The 24,119-nt window shown below is 45.7% G+C and overlaps 1 protein-coding gene across 1 annotated transcript in view; it reads left to right on the top strand.

Moving 5' to 3' along the window:
- The window catches only part of tafa4b (TAFA chemokine like family member 4b), a 61,294-nt gene extending 41,471 nt beyond the window's left edge, over nucleotides 1-19,823 (top strand). Inside the window, exons 5-6 of the mRNA XM_077203101.1 lie at nucleotides 6,337-6,461; nucleotides 17,537-19,823. Of these exons, the coding sequence (XP_077059216.1) occupies nucleotides 6,337-6,461; nucleotides 17,537-17,548 (137 nt within the window). The 3' untranslated portion in view covers nucleotides 17,549-19,823. The remainder of the gene's footprint in view (nucleotides 1-6,336; nucleotides 6,462-17,536) is intronic.
- The last annotated feature ends 4,296 nt before the right edge of the window (nucleotides 19,824-24,119 follow it).

The following is a 24,119-nucleotide window of genomic DNA, read 5'->3' as shown; positions in this document are numbered from 1 at the left end:
TACTCACCCCTGAATATACTCACCTTCGTCTCCCTGTCTTGCTGTCTCCAGTATTCCAGTCTGGTTCCCTGTTTCCCGAGTCCTGCCATTTGAATCCAAGTGCTCCACGTGTCCACCGAGATCTCCCTGTTCCTCCCTGGATCTGAAACAGAAAAGTATTCGTATCACTGGACATTGTCTACCCACGTCCAACTCTCTGAAGAAGGGTCTGCTCACCTGGGATCCTCTGCACGACGTGATCGTCAACGCACCTGCACATGAACTTTGTCTCTGCACATATATCACTGTAAATAAACTCACGTTTGCTTTCACTTACCTCCGCCTCTGTGCCTGTATCCTGACAGAAGGCTTGACCAGAACAGAAAAGTGAAACAGCGCGATGGAAGCTACCCGCCATGGTGATAACCCTGTACAGTCTACAGCCGCTGTTCAAAATTCCGGTCAGTCTACGCTCAGCACTTCCGCAGACTCCACTTCTTCGATGATATGCTTCGCTAACCAAGCATCACGTCCAGCGCCATTCTCCGGACGGGCGGAGGATTGCAACGGGTTCCTGCTTCAGTGTTCGCTCGCTCTGGAACAGCAAAATCAGTTATATCCCACAGAAAGATCGAAAATCGCTTTTATCATCCAACAGTTATCCGGGGCTGCTTTGAGATGGGCTGAAACCATGTGGTTACAGGAGTCCACTACAACCTCATCGGTACAAGGGTTTGTAGACCATTTTAAAGAAGTTTTCGGACGACCAGTTGATGATTCTTCCACCAGTGACAAACTACTGCAACTATACCAAGGTCGAAGATCGGTTTCTGAGTATTCGTTGGAATTTCGCACTTTAGCCTCTGCAAGTGGGTGGAACGAGAAGGCGCTCATTTCTGTTTACCGACGTGGTCTGAATCCTGCTCTCCGTCTGCAAATGGCGATATATGATGACAGTCTGGGTGTTGAAAAATTTATCCAACAAGCTCTCCGTGTGCATCAACGATCTCAGGGCTGTTATCTAGAAAATCGCCGACCCACTAGTAATTCTCAGTATCCCACGGAAGCTCCGCCCGAAGCAGATGGAGAAAAGATGCAATTGGATACTTACCGACTGTCCCCAGCGGAACGTGCCCGGCGCCGTGAACTCAGGTTATGTTTGTATTGTGGAATGGGAGGACACTTTCGTCAGTCATGTCCGACTCGACCCCCCAGAATGCTTGTGAGTTCTGTCTTTACGGCCGATTCGGTATCAGCCCCACTAACTATTTCAGTGATCTTAAAATCCACGACTTTCCATGTTTCTGCCACAGCCATAGTGGACTCCGGGTCGGCAGGAAACTTCATTTCTGGACGGCTCTGCCAAAAACTCCAGCTCGAGAAATCAGCCACCGCCAGACCATACTCCATCCATGCAGTGACGGGTGAAACCATAAATAAGGGGTATGTCACAGCTCAGATTAAACCCATCATCCTGGGTGTCGAAAATACACATCACGAACTTTTTGAACCTTTCATATTAGAGAACAGTCAGACTGATCTAATTCTGGGTCGCCCATGGCTTATTCGACATCAACCCAATATCAACTGGTCATCTGGTAAGATCCTGAACTGGGGGTGTAAGTGTGCATCCAGAACTGCCGAGTTGGCGACCACATCCATCGTTGATGCACCTAACATTGTCCCAGTAAACTCAACCTCCATCGAAAGCCCCACTGAGAGTCTGTCCGTTTCCATACCTACCTGTTATTCCTCGTTTGCAGATGTGTTCAATCCTGTCGAGGCTGCTAAATTACCCCCTCATCGAGCTTGGGATTGTGCGATCGACCTTGTTCCAGGAGAACCCATTCCTAAGGGACGAATCTACTCCCTGTCTATTCCCGAACAGAAAGCCATGCAACAGTACATTGAAGAGGCTCTGAAACAGGGGTATATCCGTTCCTCCACGTCACCTGCTGCTGCCAGCTTTTTCTTTGTTCCTAAGAAGGATGGCGGACTACGTCCTTGTATCGACTATCGAACCCTGAACAGAATAACCGTGAAGTTCAGCTATCCACTACCGTTGGTTCCTTCCTCACTGGAGCAACTGCGTGAGGCCAAGATGTTCACTAAACTGGACTTGAGGAGCGCATATAACCTCATCCGAATTCGAGAAGGCGACGAATGGAAAACCGCGTTCATCACCCCTGCTGGCCACTACGAATATTTGGTTATGCCGTATGGACTGATCAACGCTCCTTCCATCTTTCAAAGCTTTATGGACGAGGTATTCCGAGATTATCTGAACCGATTCGTAATAATCTACATCGATGACATTTTAATCTATTCCAAGGATCCAGTGGAACACCAACGACACGTCTCCTTAGTCCTCCAACGGCTACGTGAGTTCTCTTTGTTCCTAAAAGCAGAAAAATGCTCATTTCACCAAACTTCAGTCGAATTCCTAGGCTATCAACTCAGTGAAAGAGGAGTACAGATGGACGATCGCAAGACCAAGGCGATCACTTCCTGGCCAACCCCACAGACGGTAAAAGAATTGCAAAGATTCCTTGGCTTTGCCAACTTTTATCGGAGGTTCGTTCACCAGTACAGCCTGCTAACAGCTCCTCTAACGTCACTCCTAAAGGGAAAGCCAAAAACGCTGCTCTGGACTGAGGAAGCCGACCACGCATTCCAGTCTTTGAAAACCGCCTTCACCACTGCCCCTCTACTCCGACATCCTAATCCCGAAGAGATGTTCATCGTAGAAGTCGATGCCTCCACCACTGGAGTAGGAGCAGTGTTGTCTCAGTATTCCAATTTGTCACCCAAACCTATGCCATGTGCGTTCTTCTCCCACAAGTTATCACCCGCCGAAGTAAACTATGACATCGGCAATCGGGAACTCCTGGCGGTAAAACTTGCGCTTGAAGAATGGCGACACTGGTTGGAGGGCGCCAAACACCCGTTCCTGGTTCTCACCGACCATAAGAACCTCCAGTATCTGAAAGAACCAAAACGACTCAATCCACGCCAGGCTAGATGGGCGCTTTTCTTCACTCGATTTCACTTCCAGATCTCCTATCGTCCAGGCTCCAAGAACGTCCGAGCGGATGCTCTGTCTCGTCTCCATGCTCCTGAAACTCACCATGAAGAACCCGAGAACATCTTGCCAGAGAAAATCTTTGTCAATCCCATTCAGTGGGACTTAAACGAACAACTGATGGAATTGTCTCGAAACCAACCCAGTCCTACGGAATGCCCAGCTGGGAAAATCTACGTACCCGATGAATTCCGTATATCACTTATCTCCTCGGCGCACTCCTCCGTTGGTACGGGTCACCCAGGAGTCACCAAAACCTGCTCCACTCTCCAAAACTGCTACTGGTGGCCCAACATGCTCCGAGACGTCAAATCATTCATCCAGGGGTGCATCCTATGTGCAATGAACAAAAACCCTCGTCATTTGCCCGCAGGAAAACTCATGCCTCTACCCGTTCCCCAAAGACCCTGGTCGCATATTGGGGTGGATTTTGTGACTGATCTTCCACCCTCCGAAGAGAACACCTGCATCCTGGTGGCCGTCGACCGCTTTTCGAAAGCGTGTAAGCTGATTCCCCTGAGAAACTTACTCACAGCATTTGCAACCGCAGAACTTTTAATGGAACATGTCTTCCGGAATTTCGGCCTCCCAGAGGACATTGTATCAGATAGGGGGCCTCAATTCATTTCAAAAGTTTGGCGAGCCTTCTTTGCACTGATGAATGTCACCGTAAGTCTCACTTCAGGGTATCACCCACAGGCTAATGGTCAGGCAGAACGAAAGATCCAGGACGTCAGCCGTTTCCTCCGAACTTTCTGCCATGCCAATCAGCACCTCTGGAGTCGTTACCTCGTGTGGGCAGAGTATGCCCAAAATTCCCTTAGACAAACCTCCACCAACCTGACTCCGTTCCAATGCATTCTGGGTTACCAACCTCCACTGTTCCCGTGGTCCGGGGAACCCTCAGAAGTCCCAGCAGTTAACGCCTGGTTCCGGGACAGTGAGAGAATATGGAACCAAGCTCACCATCACCTCCAACAAGCCATAAACCGCCACAGTCACTTTGCAGACGCTCACCGAAGCAACACCCCCGAATACCAACCTGGACAATTGGTTTGGCTCTCAACAAAAGATATCCGGTTGAGACTACCCTGTCGCAAGTTAAGTCCAAGATACATCGGTCCGTTTCCCATAACAAGACAAATCAATCCAGTTACCTACCAGCTCCGTCTGCCAAGTCACTACCGCATCCACCCCTCATTCCATGTTTACCTCCTGAAGCCCCATCACTCACCTGTTCCAGTCCCCTCTACAGATCTAGCACAAGATGAAAATCCTCCGGTACTCCCCATTGAAACAGAATCCATCTTCGCTGTAAGAGAGATCCTGGACTCCCGACGTCGGGGTGGTCTACTCGAGTATCTGGTTGACTGGGAAAATTATGGACCGGAAGAGAGGTGTTGGATACCTCGTAAGGACATCCTTGATCCCATGCTACTCACTGCCTTCCACGAACAACACCCTGACAAACCTGCTCCTCGACCTCGAGGTAGACCCCCACGACGTCGGGGTCCTAGGTCCGCTGGCGCGGACGCTGGAGGAGGGGGTAGTGTCAGGAATCAATCAGATTCATTCCCATCCACCACTCAAAGGTCACTCTCCCCGGAATATTAACCAGTCACACCTGTTCACATCAGTCACCTCGTTACCCAGCCCTATAAAACACTCACGCACACCCCAGTCATTGTCAAGCCTCCAACAGGAGAAGACCGTTACCCAAGATTTCCCGAAGTTTCCAAGTCTGCCAACGAAGATCCATCACGTAACGATACTCACCCCTGAATATACTCACCTTCGTCTCCCTGTCTTGCTGTCTCCAGTATTCCAGTCTGGTTCCCTGTTTCCCGAGTCCTGCCATTTGAATCCAAGTGCTCCACGTGTCCACCGAGATCTCCCTGTTCCTCCCTGGATCTGAAACAGAAAAGTATTCGTATCACTGGACATTGTCTACCCACGTCCAACTCTCTGAAGAAGGGTCTGCTCACCTGGGATCCTCTGCACGACGTGATCGTCAACGCACCTGCACATGAACTTTGTCTCTGCACATATATCACTGTAAATAAACTCACGTTTGCTTTCACTTACCTCCGCCTCTGTGCCTGTATCCTGACAGTAAGCAGTTGAAAAAAAACTGTAATGGTTCTCTGATGTTGGTTAATGGTCACAGAGATACAGATAAACATAAAATGTTTACTCTTTTTTTTAGTCTTTTATTGTTTTTTATTTTAAAGTTATACATTTTTATTTTACATTATTTTATTTAATTACTTATTCGCTTTTTATCAACTCAAAACCTCCCTACAGTTCCTTTGCAAACCCCTGTTTGGGAAACTGTGTAAAGACAACTATTAGTCATAATTCAAGTCATTTGCGAATTGATTTTCTCTAAAAACTGACAACGCTGTCACTGTAACACTGGCTCAAGCGACGGCATTATTTTAAGCGAGACCACTTATTCGTTCGACCAATAGCGAACAAGTAGTAAAAACAGTTAGAGAAGACAACATGGGTTCATTGTGTAGTGTTGCTGGAGAATCTGTTTCCAATTTAGCACTATTCAGAGAGAATAAAGGAGCATGACGTCCTGCACTATGACACATAAAGGTGGAAGCAAAAAGGAAGCTGTTTCACTCTTCTGATCTTCTGGTGTTAATAACTGTTTATCCAACCAGTTCTTCAGCTGCAGGCCTCTGTTCGAGAGCAAATTTTAGTTATTTCTTGATCTTTCATATATTTTCCTCTGTATTTCTCAGTTGGGAAGTGGATGAGGTCTGTATTAGTAATTAATCGTTGTTATATTTCACATTGCAGTTGCAGGTCAATCTTACCTGAAATTTTCCATTATTAAGGTGCATTTAAATCAAGGATGATAAATAACGATAGAGTATTAATAATCATTTAAATTCCATGAGAATAGCAAAGTCCGCAACACAACTAAAACTATAAAGAATGATATAGCTGGAATCACTTTCAGAATAATTTCCCCCCAGCTGATGAACAATAAAAAAAGCTATGACAACAAAATTCAACAAAATTTGTAAAAGTCAGTTGTGTAATTTAATGTAATTTAAATTGAAATTAATTAAACATCCAAGTTGATTGTACTTAAAAATTGAAGGCAGTGTGGATTGGCAAAATTGTCATTGTAGATAAAAATGAGAGAAAATGGATGTTCAGGGATGCATACTGTACAGTAGAAGATACTCTGAAAATAATAATATCAGTAGTAACAATATAAGTAGTTCAACCTATCATTTTCTCCATCTCTCTTACAGCTTCCATCGTGCTGCAGAAGTGGTGGTGCCAAATGCACCCATGTATGGACGGCGAGGAGTGTAAAGTTCTTCCAGACTTGACTGGTTGGTCCTGCAGCAACGGTAACAAAGTCAAAACCACCAAGGTGAATGAGCCAGAGTTGCATTTTACTGATGTGGTTTATTGGGGCCTTGAGGAAATCGGGACCACACTGATTAAAGGGATAGTTCACCCAAAAATACAAATTCTGTCATTATTTACTCATCCTCATATCATTCCAAACACACAAGACTTTGTTTTGTAAATGTAAATGTAAAGACTAGATATGTAAATGTAAGTGTTTAATAAGACAAAAAAGTCCAGGGTGCTCAGGGAGTTCAATCAAATGTTTGTAGGTGCTCTTTGGGTGATTAAACATTTACATGTGTACAAAGTGTAAAAAAGTATAACAAAGAAAAAATCCAAGGCACTCTTCTTCAAAATTATTTAAAAAGCCTTTGTTTACTGGCTATTTCATGATAGAAAATTAAAAGACACAGGGAGAAGCAACCCACCCGTAGCGGCGCAAACAGCCATCTTCAGACTTTTTAAATAATTTTGAAGAAGAGTGCCTTGGATTTTTTCTTTTTTACACTTATGTAAATGTTTAATCTTTGAAACACAAATTACGATATTTGTAATGAAACCTGAGAGGTTTCTGTCCCTTCATTGAAAGTCCAGGTAACCAAAACTTTAAAGAATTGAAAAAGGTCATAAAGGCATCGTAAAATGAATCCATATGAATCAAGCCTAGAAGTGAGAAGCTCTAATCATTTTATATAATGAATTTAATTTAAGCTTTTATTCATGTATAAATGCACATACATTGAGCACATACTTGTCTGTATAACTTTTTTTCGAAAGCCAGCTTTATTGATATTTGCGGGCACCATATCTTTGCATATATTATTTCTTTATGCCTTTTTTAAACTCTTTTCGTATGTTGTGCAGTTCGCAAATGCTTGTATTACTGATCTTTGTTCACCTGGTTCGGAATTTGCCCTTTGTTTTGGCGATTAAGGTAAAAAAAGTTAAACTTTACAAAAAAATCTCTAGACCTGCATCTCGTGTTTTTAACCGAGAAAACGTCTGTTTTGCCATAACGATAGTTTGGCAGGTCTTTCAAATTACCTGGCTCTGTGATACAATCATCTCTCTTGTATCCAAACTATTCCCAAACCATGGATGTCCTTATTCTGTGATTTCTGTCATAAAACACACTCTGTTCAGTTCTCGTGCTAGACAGGCTGCATTCGGATTTGCGTAACAATAGTCCTTTCTGCGGTTTAGAAATCTTGCATCCTCACATTGTGATTTTATTACTATTTCAATTAAACGCACTGCCCTCGTAAGTTTTGGTTCCCTTTCGTTGTCACTCCGAGTTACGTCGGATGACGGCGAATGGGGTTTCGCTTAGAAAGCCTATCAACTTCGAGTATTACAAAACGAGCCAATGGCAAAGAAATGCCATGGGTCTGCGTAATTTGCATGACGTAACTCCGCCCCACCTCGTGGGTATAAAAGGAGGACGCCAGCAACAGGCAGATATGTTTCTTCGCTGAGGAGCCAAGACTGAGCTCAGGCGATCCCCGCGGTACAGCGGAAAGTGGCAGGCAGACGTAACGTCTCCGTTCCCTACTCAGGGAACGAGGGTTACATACGTAACCGAGACGTTCCCTTTCGTTGTCACTCCGAGTTACGTCGGATGACGACGAATGGGGTTACCAGTCTAATCACGCCACCTTCTCAGCTGTCTTCCAGTGCCCTGCGTAAATCTGAGATCCCTGTCGTGAGACTGGCACGGACGAAGGACTCCTATTTAGCACAGGAATACCAAGGTACACTGGGGAGCATATCCCAAAGTTTAGGGGAAATATGCAATTACTGCCAACCCAGAGGGGGGGGGACTTAGAGAATACACATATGACCCGAAGGAGACATATGGAGAACACTGGGGTGTCCAGCCGCAGGTGGAATATTTCAACCCCAGGGGTGGCAAGGTGGCTTGCCAAGGGAAAGACACACGCTCAGAGAGGCTTACAGTGGAAATACACATGGGGGTCGCTCAGAGGAGGGACCATGCACACGGGAGGCACCTAGCCGACGCACAGGCAATAGACACTGGCGCCAACGTCAGGAGTGCTGGAGGAACTCAGGGCTTTTTGGGGAAGCTCACCTGAGGAGAATATCGCACGTATCCAGTCCGTGGAGTGGAATGGCGAGCAAGCGAAGACACCTGAGCGGGTCCAGTACTAGCTGGTTGAAGCGAGTACATGAGAGGACACTGGCTCCACTCGGAGATTGTAGAATCTGGCGAATGTGTTAGGTGTCGCCCAGCCTGCAGCTCTGCAGATGTCTGTTAGCGAGGCGCCATGCGCTAGAGCCCAAGAGGATGCCACACTCCGGGTGGAGTGGGCGGTCACACCAAGGGGGCACGGTCGACCTTGCTGCTGGTATGCCAAGGCAATGGCGTCCACTATCCAGTGGGACAACCTTTGCTTGGAGAGAGCCTTTCCCTTCAGCTTCCCACCATAACAGACAAAGAGCTGGTCTGAGGTCCTGAAACACTGCGTCCTGTCTACATAGGCGCGGAGGGCGCGTACTGGACAGAGCAGTGCCAAGGCTGGGTCTGCCTCCTCCGGGGGCAGCGCTTGCAGGTTCACCACCTGGTCCCGGAAGGGAGTGGTAGGAACCTTGGGCACATATCCAGGCCGGGGTCTCAGGATCACGTGAGAGTAAGCCGGCCCAAATTCCAGGCACGCTTCGTCAACGGAGAATGCATGCAAGTCCCCCACCCTCTTGATGGAGGCCAATGCAACCAGGAGCGCTGTCTTCATAGACAGGAACTTAAGCTCCACTGATTGCAAAGGCTCAAAGGGAGCACTCCGCAGGGCAGTTAGAACCACTGAGAGGTCCCAAGAGGGAACGAGAGGAGGACGAGGAGGATTCAGTCTCCTCGCTCCTCTCAGGAACCTGATGATCAGGTCGTGCCTTCCAACAGACTTACCTTCGACTGGGTCATGGTGTGCGGCAATGGCGGCAACATAGACTTTCAGGGTGGAGGGAGACAGCCTTCGCTCCAGCCTATCTTGAAGGAAGGAAAGCACGACACTAATCGAACATCTCCGGGGGTCTTCTTGAAGAGAAGAGCACCAGTTGACGAAGAGGTTCCACTTCAACGCGTAGACGTGTCTCGTGGACGACGCTCTAGCGGAAGTGATGGTAGCCGCCACCGTAGGTGGAAGGGTACTCAAACCTGCTTTGTCCCGTCCAGGAGCCACACGTGGAGGTTCCAAAGATCGGGACGAGGGTGCCATAGGGTGCCCCGTCCCTGAGAAAGGAGGTCCTTCCTCAGGGGAATCGGCCAGGGAGGTGCTGTCGCGAGGAGTACTAGTTCGGAGAACCAGGTCCGGGCGGGCCAGTATGGCGCGACCAGAATGACCTGCTCCTCGTCCTCCCTGACCTTGCGCAGGGTCTGCGCAAGAAGGCTCACTGGGGCTTGAAACGCATATTTGCGGCCCCGCGGCCAGCTGTGCGCCAGTGCATCCGTGCCAAGCGTGCCCTCGGTCAGGGAATAGTACAGGGCGCAATGGGTCGAGTCGTGAGAGGCAAACAGATCTATCTGTGCGTCCCCGAACTGGTCCCAAATCAGCTGAACCGACTGGGGATGGAGTCGCCAATCTCCCGGGAGGGGCTGAAGCCGTGAGAGCTCGTCGGCTGCACAGTTCAGGGCTCCGGGGATGTAAATGGCATGAAGCGACCTCAGATGCTTCTGACTCCATATGAGGAGGTGGCGGGCGAGTTGCGACATACGGCGGGAGCGTAGACCACCTTGATGGTTGATGTACGCTACAGTGGCGGTATTGTCTGAACGGACTAGTACGTGTTGGTTCTTGAGCACGGCCCGGAAGCGGCGCAGAGCAAGACGTACGGCCAGCAACTCGAGGCAATTGATGTGCCAGAGGCGGCGGGGTCCTGTCCAGGAGCCCGCGGCAGCACGTCCATTGCACATGGCACCCCAGCCCGTGGAGGAGGCATCTGTCGTTACAACAACATGCCGCGAAGCTCGTTCCAGGGGCACTCCGGCCCGTAGAAAACTGAGGTCCGACCACGGGGTGAAGGTCTGACGGCAGGACGGAGTAACAGTTACTCGGAAGGTGCCGTGTTGCCATGCCCACCTCGGGACTCGGTCGCGAAGCCAAAGCTGAAGCGGTCTCATATGAAGCAATCCGAGCGGTGTTGCCACGGCTGCAGATGCCATATGCCCCAGGAGCCTCTGAAAGAGTTTCAGTGGAACCGCACTCTTGCCCTTGAACTGTCTCAGGCAAGTCAGCAGTGACTGCGCGCGCTCGCTCGTAAGCTGCGCGGACATGGCGACCGAGTCGATGTCCATACCGAGAAAAGAGATCCTCTGCACGGGGCAAAGTTTGCTCTTTTCCCAGTTGACCCGAAGGCCCAGACGAGCTAGGTGCCGGAGCACTAGGTCCCTGTGTTCGCATACCTGGTCTCGAGAGTGAGCTAGGATCAGCCAGTCGTCGATGTAGTTCAGGATACGAACCCCGTGTTCCCGAAGGGGAACAAGGGCAGCCTCGACGACCTTCGTGAAGACGCGAGGAGACAGGGCTAGCCCGAAAGGGAGAACCGCGTACTGGTATGCCTGCCCCTCGAAGGCAAACCGAAGGAACGGTCTGTGTCGAGGGAGAATGGAGACATGAAAGTAGGCGTCCTTCAGGTCGATTGCTGCAAACCAATCCTGGGGCCGCACACATCCGAGAATGTGTTTGGCAGTGAGCATCTTGAACGGCAGCCTGTGAAGGGAACGAATCAGCACACGCAGGTCCAGGATTGGTCGTAACCCACCGGTTTTCTTGGGGACAATGAAGTACGGGCTGTAGAAGCCGGTCCTCATCTCGGCCGGAGGGACGGTCTCGATCGCACCCTTCGCCAGCAGGGTGGCGATCTCGGCTCTCATGATAGGGGCGTTGCCACCGACCAAAGTGGAGCGGACTCCCCTGAAGCGGGGAGGAGACCGCGCGAACTGAATCGCGTAGCCGAGCCTGATCGTCCGTGCGACCCAGCGGGACAGGAGGGGGAGCTCTAGCCAGGCTCCCAAAAACTGTACCAGCGGGGTCATACGGACCACAGACTTCCCACCGATGGTGCAGCAGGGCGGAATGACTGGCCCGGACGTGGACGGCATAGCGGCCCGGTGTGGGGGCACAGTCATTAACCGCGCCCTGACAGAGGAGACCAGGGAAGGAAGAACGTTCCACGGGGGTCTGCTCTGCCAGGGGGCTGGCGACAGAGGCGGAAGGGAGCGGCACGGTCCGGGGACGGCGCGCACTGCCAGCCGGCTCTGGGACAGAGGGGGACGAGGGGTGCACGGCTCGGAGGCGGCGCACCGTGTCGTCCGAGAACTCTGTGTGCTCAGGGATGGAAATGTTACTTCTTTCTTTAACCACATTAGGGTGCTGCCCACGCGTGGGTGAGCAGCGGGGAGTGGAGAACAAAAGATTCTCCCCCGGCCCTCCACCGGGGGAAGGAGTGGTCCTGCTACCATCTCCTGAGAAGTAATTTTCAGCATCCCTGAGCAGCCCGTCTCAGGAGCGCCGCTTGGCCCGGCGTTTAGCGGGGGGCGGGGCTGGAGAGGGCTGGGGCGCCTTCTTACGGCTTCCTCCGCGACCGGGCCTGGGTGGAGGCTGCTGCTTTGGCCGGGCGGGAGGGGCGGGAGCCGCAGGAGGGCGCCCTCGGCGGCGAACAGACTGAGGGATCTGCCCGGTCGGCTGGGTGGAGGCAGCAGCGGGCCGTCGGGGCAGAATGTGCCTAATGGCCTCAGTCTGTTTCTGGGCGGTGGAGAACTGTTGGGCGAAATCCTCCACCGCACCGCCGAATAGGCCGGCCTGGGACATGGGGGAGTCGAGCAGGCGAGAGCGCTCAGCGTCCCGCATGTCAGCCAGGTTCAGCCACAAGTGTCTCTCCTGGACCACAGCTGTGGACATCACCAGACCCAGGGAGCGTGCGGTCACCTTCGTCGCCCGGAGGGCGAGGTCGGTGGCGGCGCGCAGCTCATCGAAGAGCCCTGGGTCCGTCCTACCCTCGTGCATGTCCCTTAGCATCTGCGCCTGATAGACCTGCAGAGTGGCCATGGCATGCAAAGAGGCAGCCGCCTGTCCCGCCGCTCTGTAGGACTTCGCCACTAGGGTAGACGAGAACCTACAGGCCTTGGATGGGTGCTTAGGCTCGCCGCGAGAAGAGGCACTCTGAGGACACAACTGCATCGCAACAGAACGCTCAACTGGGGGGAGCCCAGTGTACCCACGGGCAGCTGCCCCATCGAGGGGAGGAAAGGCGGATGAAATCAACGAGCGGTCGCGGGAAGACATGGGAGTCTTCCAGGACTTCGAGATTTCATCATGCACGTCCGGGAAGAAAGGTATTGGGGCAGGCTGAGGACGGGAAGCCGCAGCTGCACCCAAAAACCAATCGTCCAGCCGCGAGCGCTCAGGACAGGGTGGAGGGTTCCACTCCAAACCAATGCTCGCGGCCGCCCGGGAAAGCATGGCCGTCATCTCTGGATCAGACTGAGCCACAGCCGTATTCACACCCGAGGGTGGCAGCTGTGACGAGTCGTCACTTCCAGACGAATCAGACCCGCCTAGTGATGCTGCGATCGACATCGCATCTTCCTCTGGAGCGCCAAAGGACACTCGCGGGACCTCAAAGGACGGTCCCGCGATGATCCCCTGAACACTCGCGGGTTGCAACACTGGAGAAGGTGCTGCGGGGCACGGACACATAGTCGGCGCTTTGTTCCACACAGTCACCCTCAGATCACCCTGGCCACCAGCCGAAGTAGAGCCTCTCGAGGAGGCGCTAGATCGGGGTGTGGATGAGGGGACTCTCACTCTTGCGAGATCCTTGAGTCTCGATCTAAGTGTTGCGATGGTCATGTTCCCACAGAAAGAACATGACTCATCCACGAGCGCTGCTTTAGCGTGATCAAAGCCCAAACACACCAAGCAGCGCTCGTGCCCATCAGAGTCAGACACCAGTCGACCGCAACCAGAAGTGCACGGGCGAGGCATCTTTAAAAAGACGTGCCGCGTGCAAGCTCTTTTTGTGAGAGAAACTCAGTGCTGAAGCGCCCGCGGAGAACACACTCGCTGGCAAACCACGCTCAGATAAGCAGAAAGTGTGCACTCGCCGGGAGATCGCCGTCACACCAACACTGGAGAGTTGCTCGTCTCGTAAGAAGCTGACAATCAGAGATAGCTTAAGGAGTGAAGAATTACACTTGGCTCCGAAGCGAAAACATATCTGCCTGTTGCTGGCGTCCTCCTTTTATACCCACGAGGTGGGGCGGAGTTACGTCATGCAAATTCCGCAGACCCATGGCATTTCTTTGCCATTGGCTCGTTTTGTAATACTCAAAGTTGATAGGCTTTCTAAGCGAAACCCCATTCGTCGTCATCCGACGTAACGTCTCCGTTCCCTACTCAGGGAACGAGGGTTACATACGTAACCGAGACGTTATCTGGACTTTCAAAGGAGGGACAGAAATCTCTTAGGTTTCATTGAAAATATCTGTGTTTCGAAGATTAACCAAAGTCTTGGTTTTTTAACGACATGAGGGTGAGCAAATGATGACAGAATTTGAATGTTTAGGTAAACTATCCTTTTCAAGGCTGGTTACATTCTGACACGTGCAGACCCAGGTTGGCACCGAAAGTGTCTTTTGCCCATGGTAAGAGGGGCATATGAGAACATTTTGCCATAAAAGAACCTTTTAAACAGACCTTTCTAAGAGCTACTATATATGCCATCAAAACACTTCTCGGGAGTATTCTCAGAAAGCGTTTCTTTGAGGAGCCTTTCTCCCAAAGCTTTTTTCTCAGGCAAACCATTCTTCAAAGCAGCATTTTGTTGAGGCCTTACTTTTGTAAGAGGGTTCTCTGAAGCGAGAGTATGAAGAGTATAAGAAGTGGCATGTTATGAGATAAAATTGTCATATTTAAGATATGTAAAACAATAAAACATACCTTTTCGAATGTTCACTGGTTTTATTGGCACAATGTTGATGTCTCAAAAAGCACTTTTTTAACTGAAAGTTATAGGCAGACACATCACTCAAACTTTCTAAAAGAGACTTATTACAGAATGAGCAAAGCTTGGAGATAAATACAATTTCAGTGACTCCACAGAATTTGTGGCTCAGAGAATAAATCCCTGAAGACTTTAGTAGCACAGAGAAAACGTTCAAAGGACAAAGGAGAATTTTTAAAAAACGAACCCAGACGAACATGCAGGGACAACATTGTTGGACTTGAAAAAGGCATGAAAGCAAACTTTAAAATTGAGTACATTTTGTGCACCAGGTCATTTTCATATCTGAACCCATGGTTCAATGCCTCAAAAAATTCAAGCTAAAAATGTAAATGAATTTGAGATTGGTGAGATGAGGTTTGTTCAGTAAATGCCGGGGTGACGGCTGTTTCGTGCAGGTGTGACACAGGTGAAGTAGAGAAATAACGGTGTCTGAGAACACACAACTGCCATAAGAATAATTACTCAGAGTTATAAAGTAACAGCAGAACATCTGTTGTGTTCATTAAAATGCATTATGGCAATGAGCTCCACCGATGCTTTCAAATTAAGAGTCCTAATTAAATTGGTAGGAAGGAGAGACGAGAAATGAATGACGGCTCTGGGTCTTTCACTCAGGATTAATGACTCTGTTTATTGAGTCCATTATTGGCTGAGCTGACTGTCAGTTGGCTAAGCCCCGCCTACTGTCCCCTCAGGAGGCGAATGGGCTGCGTGGAGGCACAGATGGGAGGGAGTATCTTACTCTAGTGAGCATTAATTCTGTATTTAATAGAGGTGGAAATGGAACAGTTACCAGCAGGCTTCAGTGCACTTGTCACAGGGGATTGTGGCGATGCGCCAGGATATATATTGTGTTCTCTCTTTGTCTCTTTCCATCTGCCTTCTTACATCTTTACATTCACCTCCTGTACCCTCTGATTAATATCTCTCCTTTTTGTTTTTATTATCCTTCTCCACTGTGTGCCTTTCTGTGTTACAGCTGCCATACAGCTTCATTTTCCTTTCCAACACTAAAGTAACTAGCGTGCATGTTTCAAATATATGGAACTTATGGTAACACATTATAATTAGATTTCATTTGTTACAGTTTAAGCTGCAGTCCGTAACTTTTTTGGGTTAAAAATGATCCAAAATCATTTTTTGAGCAAGTACATAACTAGCTATTATGTACTTGCTCAAAAATTTTATTTTGGCTTGCCTTAGCTTGATTCAAAACGGTAAGCTTGTAATAATGTTTTTAATTCCAGTGGTACTGGTGGATTTCTGTGGGAAATTCGAGCATGTCTTTGCGTCATTACGTCACATCTGTACACATAAAGAAGGTGTTTCGGCTAGTAGGCTATATTGCGTGGGAGGATGTTGGAGGTGGAGATTTATAGCCTTTTATCACAGCGCTTGATATAATTAAACTTATCAGTTTGATGGCGGATCCAGAAAGGTTCAAACGACAATCACCAGTGAAAACTGGAGATTCACCATTCATAAAATGCAAAAGACTTCGGACTTCGGAGTGGCTACAGAAAAAAAAAAGACTGCAACCGGGCCCATGCAAAAACAAGAATAAATATCTGAAGGGCATTACATGTAGTCACGCAATGCTCATATTGTTAAACATTAACAATTTGAGAACAAAGTATAATTTGCATGGTTTGACGTGATTTGATCATTGATTGAGCGATCATTAGATTTAATCAGCGTGATTTACTGCAATGCTTTTTTCCCTTAGTTGGTCAGACCAAAAGCAGATGTTACTTACTTGTTCAGATGACATTTTCCGGTGAAAATTCTTATGTTGGTCATATTTCAAAAAAGTAGAATCTGTGATTCCGAAACATTGGAGTCATCCGCGCCGTGCCGTGCTGAAGCACAACCCACGTAAAGTTGATAATTCCGCGAATAACTGCAATTGCAGATTTCAAACAGAGGTGGCGACAAAGAGGAAAAACTACGGACTGCATTTTAACTCCATCAGTTAACATTAACAATACTTCTAAAACACTTATAATCAATGTTAATCTCAACATGTACTAATACATTATTAAGATCCAAATTTGTATCTGTTAATATTAATGCATTGACATTATTGATTTAAGAAAAGGATTTTTGTTGCTGTGAATAAGCCTTGTAATGGTGATCCGAGCCACTTACCGTTCTTTGCCATTCCAAAAGGGTGTAGCACAAAGGATTTGACTCATGAATCCATAACTTGTCTTGTAAAGCTTTACTTTTTCTTTGTCAAGTTACATTTAAGAGAAATCAAGCTCAAAAACGTTTTACACTTATTCACGTTCCAAAAACATGAATTCTAGCCTTTTCCACTGTCAAAAGACTGTCTAGCACCAACCCTTCCTCCTTCTTCAAAATTATGACACTATGGTAGTGCTGTCTACAGGTTGAGAGAGGAATTACTGCAGTAAATTGACTTAGGATGGTCTATTTTACTGTCATTAGTGAATATTGTAGAGTAGAATAGCGCCCAGTATAACCCAAAATTGTTATTTCTTAACGTTCTAATAATGTTCTTATAACCAGGAAATAACGTTAATACAACGTTTATATGACGGGAGAATTGAACGTTCTTATAAGAGATTCGCGCTCGCGCATTATATTGATGTACTTCCGCGCTACAATAAGTCGCTCTCGACATTTAACAGGAAAATAACACCATAGTTCTGCAGCATCCATCTTCCCTGTAACGTAACACCAGAGCACTGCTGTTTACCCCATAGACTGTAAAAGATTTACCCTCGCGTCGCAGTCGCTGCTTAGAAGTGCAACATTGTAAAGGGTCCGTCTGAAACAGTGTCGCGCGGCGCAGCATAACGTTCGATCCGAATGTTGTGTAATTAAATACATCGGTATGGCGGGATATTAAAAATCAATATCATAACAAAAAATATACACCGGTTTTCGGTATGAACCGGTATACCGCCCAGCACTACACTATAGCGTAATATATATATATATATATTATATGTTATGGCTCTAACAGGCCTCTCAAACATCTCAAAGCAAAGTTTTGCCATTCTAGTGATTGTATAGCGTTCCTTAATCTACCTCTCTTTTTATTTGTAGGTCACACGATAGCAAGAACATGGCTGCCTTACCAAGAGGCCCAAGACGCCTCAACAACCCCTAATGGAAAAGGAGACCATCTTGTTTACGACACTGACATTAAGGATGATTCTGTACAAGCAACATATGGACAAACTTATTGTAGACTATAGATGGCTGCCTTGTTTTGACAGAAGATAATAAGGATGGACAAGGATCTCTATATAAACTTGAGGTTCGACTGAAGATGCTGGACACACAGGTGCTCATGTGAGAGACTGAATCCATCAGCTGAAAGTGAATTTCTGGATTTCCATCGGCTCTAGTGTGTGTGTATGTGTGTGCATGTGTGAGAGAGATTATAGTATGTGGGACTTGAAGGACAAACTGTGGACAGTTCTGACCTGGCTGGGAGCTTGTGTGTCTGTGTGCAAGTCAGTCAGGTTGATGACGATGAGACAGTAGTTTAACACTGTTTATCCACTTTCCAGCACACAGCGAACTTTATATTCATGAGTATGGAGAGGATTGCTCTGAATGTGCGATTCAAAAATTATTGTCAATTTGCATCTCTGGGTCAGGTCATTACTCTGAAAATGTTGAAGGGTTAGTTCACCCAAAAATGAAAATTCTGCCAATATGTCGTTCCAAAACTGTAAGACTTTCGCTAATCTTTGTAACACAAATTAAGATATTTTCTATGATATTTTTTTTTCCCTCCATAGACAGCTACGCAACTGACAATTTGACGTTTCAAAAAGTTCATAAAGAGATCGCAAAACTAATCCATATGAATTGAGCGGTTTAGTCCAAATTTTCTGAAGAAACATGATCACTTTATATGATAAACAGATTGAATTTACTCTTTTATTCACATATCAGCGAACATAAACAGAGGCTCGATCGAACCTGTGTAACTCATGAGAATGAACCTCATTGGTTCTCACACATCAAGCAAACATTCTTGAGCTTCTGTTTACCACTGATGTGTGAGATGATGAATGTTTATATGTGAATAAAAGCCCAAATTCAATCTGTTCATCATATAAAGCGATCGAGTCTCTTCAGAAAATTTTGACTAAACCGCTCAATTCATATGGATTAGTTTTACGATCTCTTTATGACCTTTTTAAAGCGTCAAAGTGGTAGTTGTGTAGCTGTCTATGGAGAGACAGAAAGCTCTCCGATTTCATCAAAAAAATCTTCATTTGTTACGAAGATTAACGAAAGTCTTTAAGTCGTGTTTGGAATGACATGAGGGTGAGTAATTAATTAAATAATTTTAATTTTTGGGTGAACTAACCCTTTAAGAAATTTTTAGGGTTTCTGAATAGGATCATAACAACAAATTAATGGGCGATTTTTGTTGTTGTTGCACTACATAAGATTATATGGAGACATTTTTTGTTTTCTAGTCTTTTACTGTTGGTGTAAGATGGAATTCAAGAGAGAAACATTTATAAAGCTTCCTTCCACAAATGCAAAGTAGAAATGCAAGTGAAGTAGACATCAGTAAGACAATGATAAACTACAGTAAAATGCAGCTCTTTCTAGCTGTAAAAATGTTACGTAATGTGAGCTTTACAGATGCAATTCCCTTCAAAAACTTTTAAAACTAACAGCTGGCTAAAAACATCTGTTACTCTGTAAAAAGATCTACAAACCACTTAAAAGTGCACTAAGTTTTTTTATACTAGATTTAACATCTAAATCAAAAACAACAACAACTGACAAATATGTTTAAAATGGCAGTGACTTAATAAATGGCAGATCGGAGCCTCATGGGGACCATCATGTCAAGATCACATGACTCTGAATCGAATTATGTGTGTTCAACTTGAAGCGGCGATACACAGACCGATCGTGTGTATGACATCAAAGTACAGTGAGAGCGATTATAAAGCATACAGAGCCATCTACTCTCTAATCGCTCTTGTTGAACACACCAATTGGCAACCCCCCATTACCAGACACTGTTGGTTTCAGAATAAACTAATAACAGGGTGCCAAATACATCTACATAAAAAAAAACAAAGACATCCACGCAACTAGGTGTCAGAATAAAGTCCAAGGCCATTGTTGTATCTGTGAAACATAACCAGTAAGTTACTTAGTGCGCTTTTAAACAAGGAACTACCTTGTTTTTAACTTTCTGGAACTGTGAAGCTCTCAAAAGTGCTTTGTGAAGTTCTGAAAACAGGCTAGCAATGTGCTGACTGAGATTATGAACATGTTTAAAGATAAGCTCTGATGTGAAGAGGCATAACTCATGCCCAATACTGCAATGTAATAAAATTTTAAAATTGAATCAGCTCCACTATTCATCATTGATTTTCTAATCTCAATGAGTTCCTCCACAGACTCCACAACTTAACCTAAACTTGAATTCTGAACTCTAATCGGCCCTTTTATTCACTCTTGCTGAGCTTTACCTTTTCCTGGGTTGGATCGAACTTTCAAAAAAGACACTGCCCATTGTGTCTTTATCTCTGTATGTCTTTCTTAGGGCTCTGGTGGCTTGTGAAGTGTTGAATGAGGTTTTTTCTCTTCAAGACAGCCCTGTACGCTAGGCTTGCCCTGGGCCTGCCCAGACGTCTTCCAGACTTCAAAGCTCCTTCAGACTCCAGCCGTCTGCTTTGTGAGCTGTGATGAATGTATCAGAACCACTGTGATTCCAGTGTTGAGCTTTGGGACATGGGGTTGAGTGCCATCTTGAATTCTCATTACTAAAACCCAGGATACCACCAGCCCTCTCCTGGGATGAACTGGGTGTATTTTTAGCCCTGTTATATTGGGAAAAGCGTAACCAGTTCTCGATTCACATGGTTTACCATGATTCACAACTGGAAGTGCACATATGAAGACTGAACATTTTGTCTTTTTTTTCTGCAAAGGTGTGCATGTTTGCGTCTGTGCCATGTGTTTATCTACAGATCCATCTAAAAAGGCTTTGTTGTATCGCAACGCTCTCCTGGGAAGCAGAAAGACTCTAAATCTGGATGGCGACACCGAATGAAGACTCCTCACTTGTCAGCCCTTGTCCTCCAGAGAGGCTGCCGTGCTCTGAGGATGAACCTGATACATAGTCTGACCCAACATTGGGTTAAAGAATCAGTATTTGAAGACAATTTTTTGTTACTCCCTAGTGGCCACGGCCTGCCATTGCAGATCCGACTTGTCGCTGAGAGAAGAAAAATGAGATGCGAATCACCAATAGGTCAGTAATGTTTCAAAGAACAGCAGCACTGTATTTGTGGATGTGTTTGAGTGGTATTGGCAGAATAAACGCACATTCAAGTCCATAATACTCAAGTAATCTATTCATACTCCCACTATTTTCTATACAAAACTCACTTCTAAGTGCTAACAGCCTGGGAGGAGACCTGCCGTGCACGACCCACATCTTCAATTGGCGGATCGATGTTCTGTGCTGCCGGGTGACCTCAGGACGAGCCTCATGAAAATAAAGAAAGAGAACGCCAATGAGTGTAAGATTGCAGGCAGATTTCATAAGAGAGTTTACTGTTTGTGCTCAAATCTCTCAATGTCCCAGGAGCCCACTTAAACACTGGCTCGCTCAATGGGTTGACACGTACCCAGCATTCTCCTCTGCAATGAAAAGAAACAAAACCTAAAGCAAAGATAAACATAAACAGTTCTATTTCTACTCGGCTGTCACCTGTTGTCGAGTTCAATTTATATTCGCTCCGAGTGAAAATTTCTAACGCATGTGTTTGTGAAGAAAGTGAATTGAAACCTTGATATAAACAATTGATTATCATGTGCTATGAGGGAACCGTTGTAAACACTGGGACTGGGGAATGTTTATTATAGAACACAGCACACATGCTGAATTGTCCCCAAACCCTGAATGAATTTGAATGACATTCCCTTCATATCCAATTCTCAAGAATTCTCCATTGGCACCGCTGTCACAATACAATTTGTCAAAGTGCTACAAAGCATAAATAATCTATGATGTAAAATGCTTAGATTGAATAATTTATGGATACTAGACTATGAAATAATGAAAAGCAAGTATGAAAAGCAAATGACATCTCAGCTAGTCTTTGAATTAGAGTGATGTTCTGCTTGCTTTGACAGCTGAAATTAATTAATGGATATGACTACCAGCTACAATGCACTCAGAAAGTACTATTGCTGTTCCAGGTATTTGCAAGGAGACATAAAACTTGGATTTTGAGGACACAGGACAGGTTTTTCAAAAATAAATGACACTGCAGTTCTGTCCGAAGACATTGTTTCTTTTGACATACTGTACTGTATGTAATAATTCTAGTGATTTGAATATTTAAAGATGTTCTAGATAAAAAGTTATCCTGGTTTAACTAAGACATGGACAGAAAAATGAACTACACAATTTCATTCTATTTCCGGCATTTAAATTTACAGTAGGTCTTAATAAGAAATGAATCAAGTTGGGGGGATTATACAGTACATGTTTTTACGTTTAAAAAAAATGCAAAGCGCAGGGCAGAGGAATGACAAAACAAAAAAAGTATAGAGGCATGGTGTATAAATCAAAACTGCTTAACGTTACTGAATGAAATGTTGAACCAAAGAAGAACTATAGGTTTCTAGTGGAAGGATTCTTCTTAATTTTTATTTATTTTAATAGCGTTTCATTTAAAAAAAAGAAATCCCTCACAAAGTTTTAATGAAAAGTTTATTTATCTAGGCCTATTTATCTATTTATTTATTATCTATAAGGCACTGTATTGTGAATACATCACAGTTATAATAATAATCACAGCTGAAGAGGTTGCAGACCACCTCCGCATCCAAAGACTAAATATAATGCAAGTGTTTCATAAGAGAACCTGAGAAAATGAGTGTTGGGGTCGGTGAGACACATCCCGTGACCCTGAAACCATTAGCTTTGTTTGTCTCTTCATGCCGCAATAATCCAAATCCGTTATCTCCCAAAACCAATTAAACACTCTAGCATTCTATGTTGACCACAGCGTTTGCTCCTGAATATGGGGTTCAGGAACATCCCTGATTCATTATCCTCAGATACCACCCTGCTTTTCACTAATGTGTGCCAAGGGAGGTGCCAATGTGACCGAGCCTGATAACATAGACGCCTGTGGGCACCTACTTTCACTCATGGCCAGGGTTCTGGAGCTGCAGGCACATTGTCATGGCACTGCTAGCGTGTCGGATGGGATTGAAGCAGCAGATATTGGGACATTCGTTACATCTCTGCGCTTTGAAGGAGAGCCTTAGTAATGGAGGAACCCAGAGAGAGAAACAAACAGTGCTGAGGGTATACGCGCAGCGTGAGCATTTTTAAGCTATGATGTGATCTATATATGTATGATACTGGATATTGTCGCACATACTGTGTGTAAACGGATCAAAATGTGCTTGTCGGTGATAAAACCTATGCATGGGTGATATCACGGCGTTCAATTGTGTCTTAGCATACATACGTCCATGCAGGCGTGTTAGTGATATCACCTCTGAGGCTTGTAACCAAGCTGCTCTTTCAGTCTTCCTTCCTCCCGGTGGTATCGCGACAAGATAGACAGATTTCATTCTCACATACTGCATAATCATAGACTGCCAAACAACCCTTCATAAATCACACAAACAGACCCCGATACGCGCAGAGACTTACAAAACCTTTGCAAACCAATGTAATATGATCTGATTGGATATGAATGACATGTTGCCCAACGCAGCCTGGGAGTGTCTTTTTAAAGAGTTATTTAAAGAACTTTGCCCTCAAAAATAGTGGAAATATGATTTACTGCCTTTCTTAATTACTGTCAAGAAGGCAGCGTGCGGGATAAGATTTAGAAACAGCAGTCACCAAACGACCCACGGCAACATTTGGGTACAGTGCTAAACAACCGCCTGAGAAAATGTTGTTTTCTCTGGCACAGAACAAGTGTTGAAATGTTTGTTGTTAGTGGCGTTTTTTCCCCCCTTATATTTATCATACATAATTCATCATTCATGCCCAGAATGCAGGATTTGTTACCGTTTAAAAGATTAATAGCTTGTTTACTTGAAAAATTGTGTCTGATTTCATGGGTGGGAGAGGGGAAAAGCGTGGAAATTATGTGGAGTTTGGAGCATAAAATGAACATATTTCTGTTCAAAGTGAAACAATTAATATTGTCTGTGAATAACTAACATGTATCTTGAGTATTTTCTAACGTACTGCCTAATGTGCTTCATCCCTTTTTCTTAATTTCTTTCACCCATTTTATCTTACCTTCTTTTTTCCCATCTGTCTTTTTACTTAATTTCCTTTTTCCTACCTTCCTCCCTTCATTACTTTTTTCTACCCTCCTTCAATTAGTTTTTCCTTCCTTCCTTTCTTACACCAATTGTTCTCCGTTCTGTTTATCTGTCCTTTAAAATTCTTGCATTATGTCTGTTGGTTCCTCCAGCTGTTCTTTTTCCGTTTCCTTTCTTTCTTTTTTCTTCTTTCTTTTTTTTAATTTTCATTCCATTTTCCTTCCTTCCTTGCCTCTTTCCTCACCTGCTTCTTCATTAATTACATTTTTCTACCTCCTTCAATTCTATCCCTTTTCCTTAAATCTTTTCTTAATTATTTTTCCTACCTTCT

The sequence above is a fragment of the Siphateles boraxobius genome, unplaced genomic scaffold, assembly GCF_051911475.1.
Source record: "Siphateles boraxobius isolate OS27281-9 unplaced genomic scaffold, OSU_SipBor_1 5, whole genome shotgun sequence".
Lineage (NCBI taxonomy): Eukaryota > Metazoa > Chordata > Actinopteri > Cypriniformes > Leuciscidae > Siphateles > Siphateles boraxobius.
This window is presented reverse-complemented; position numbering and strand designations above follow the sequence as displayed.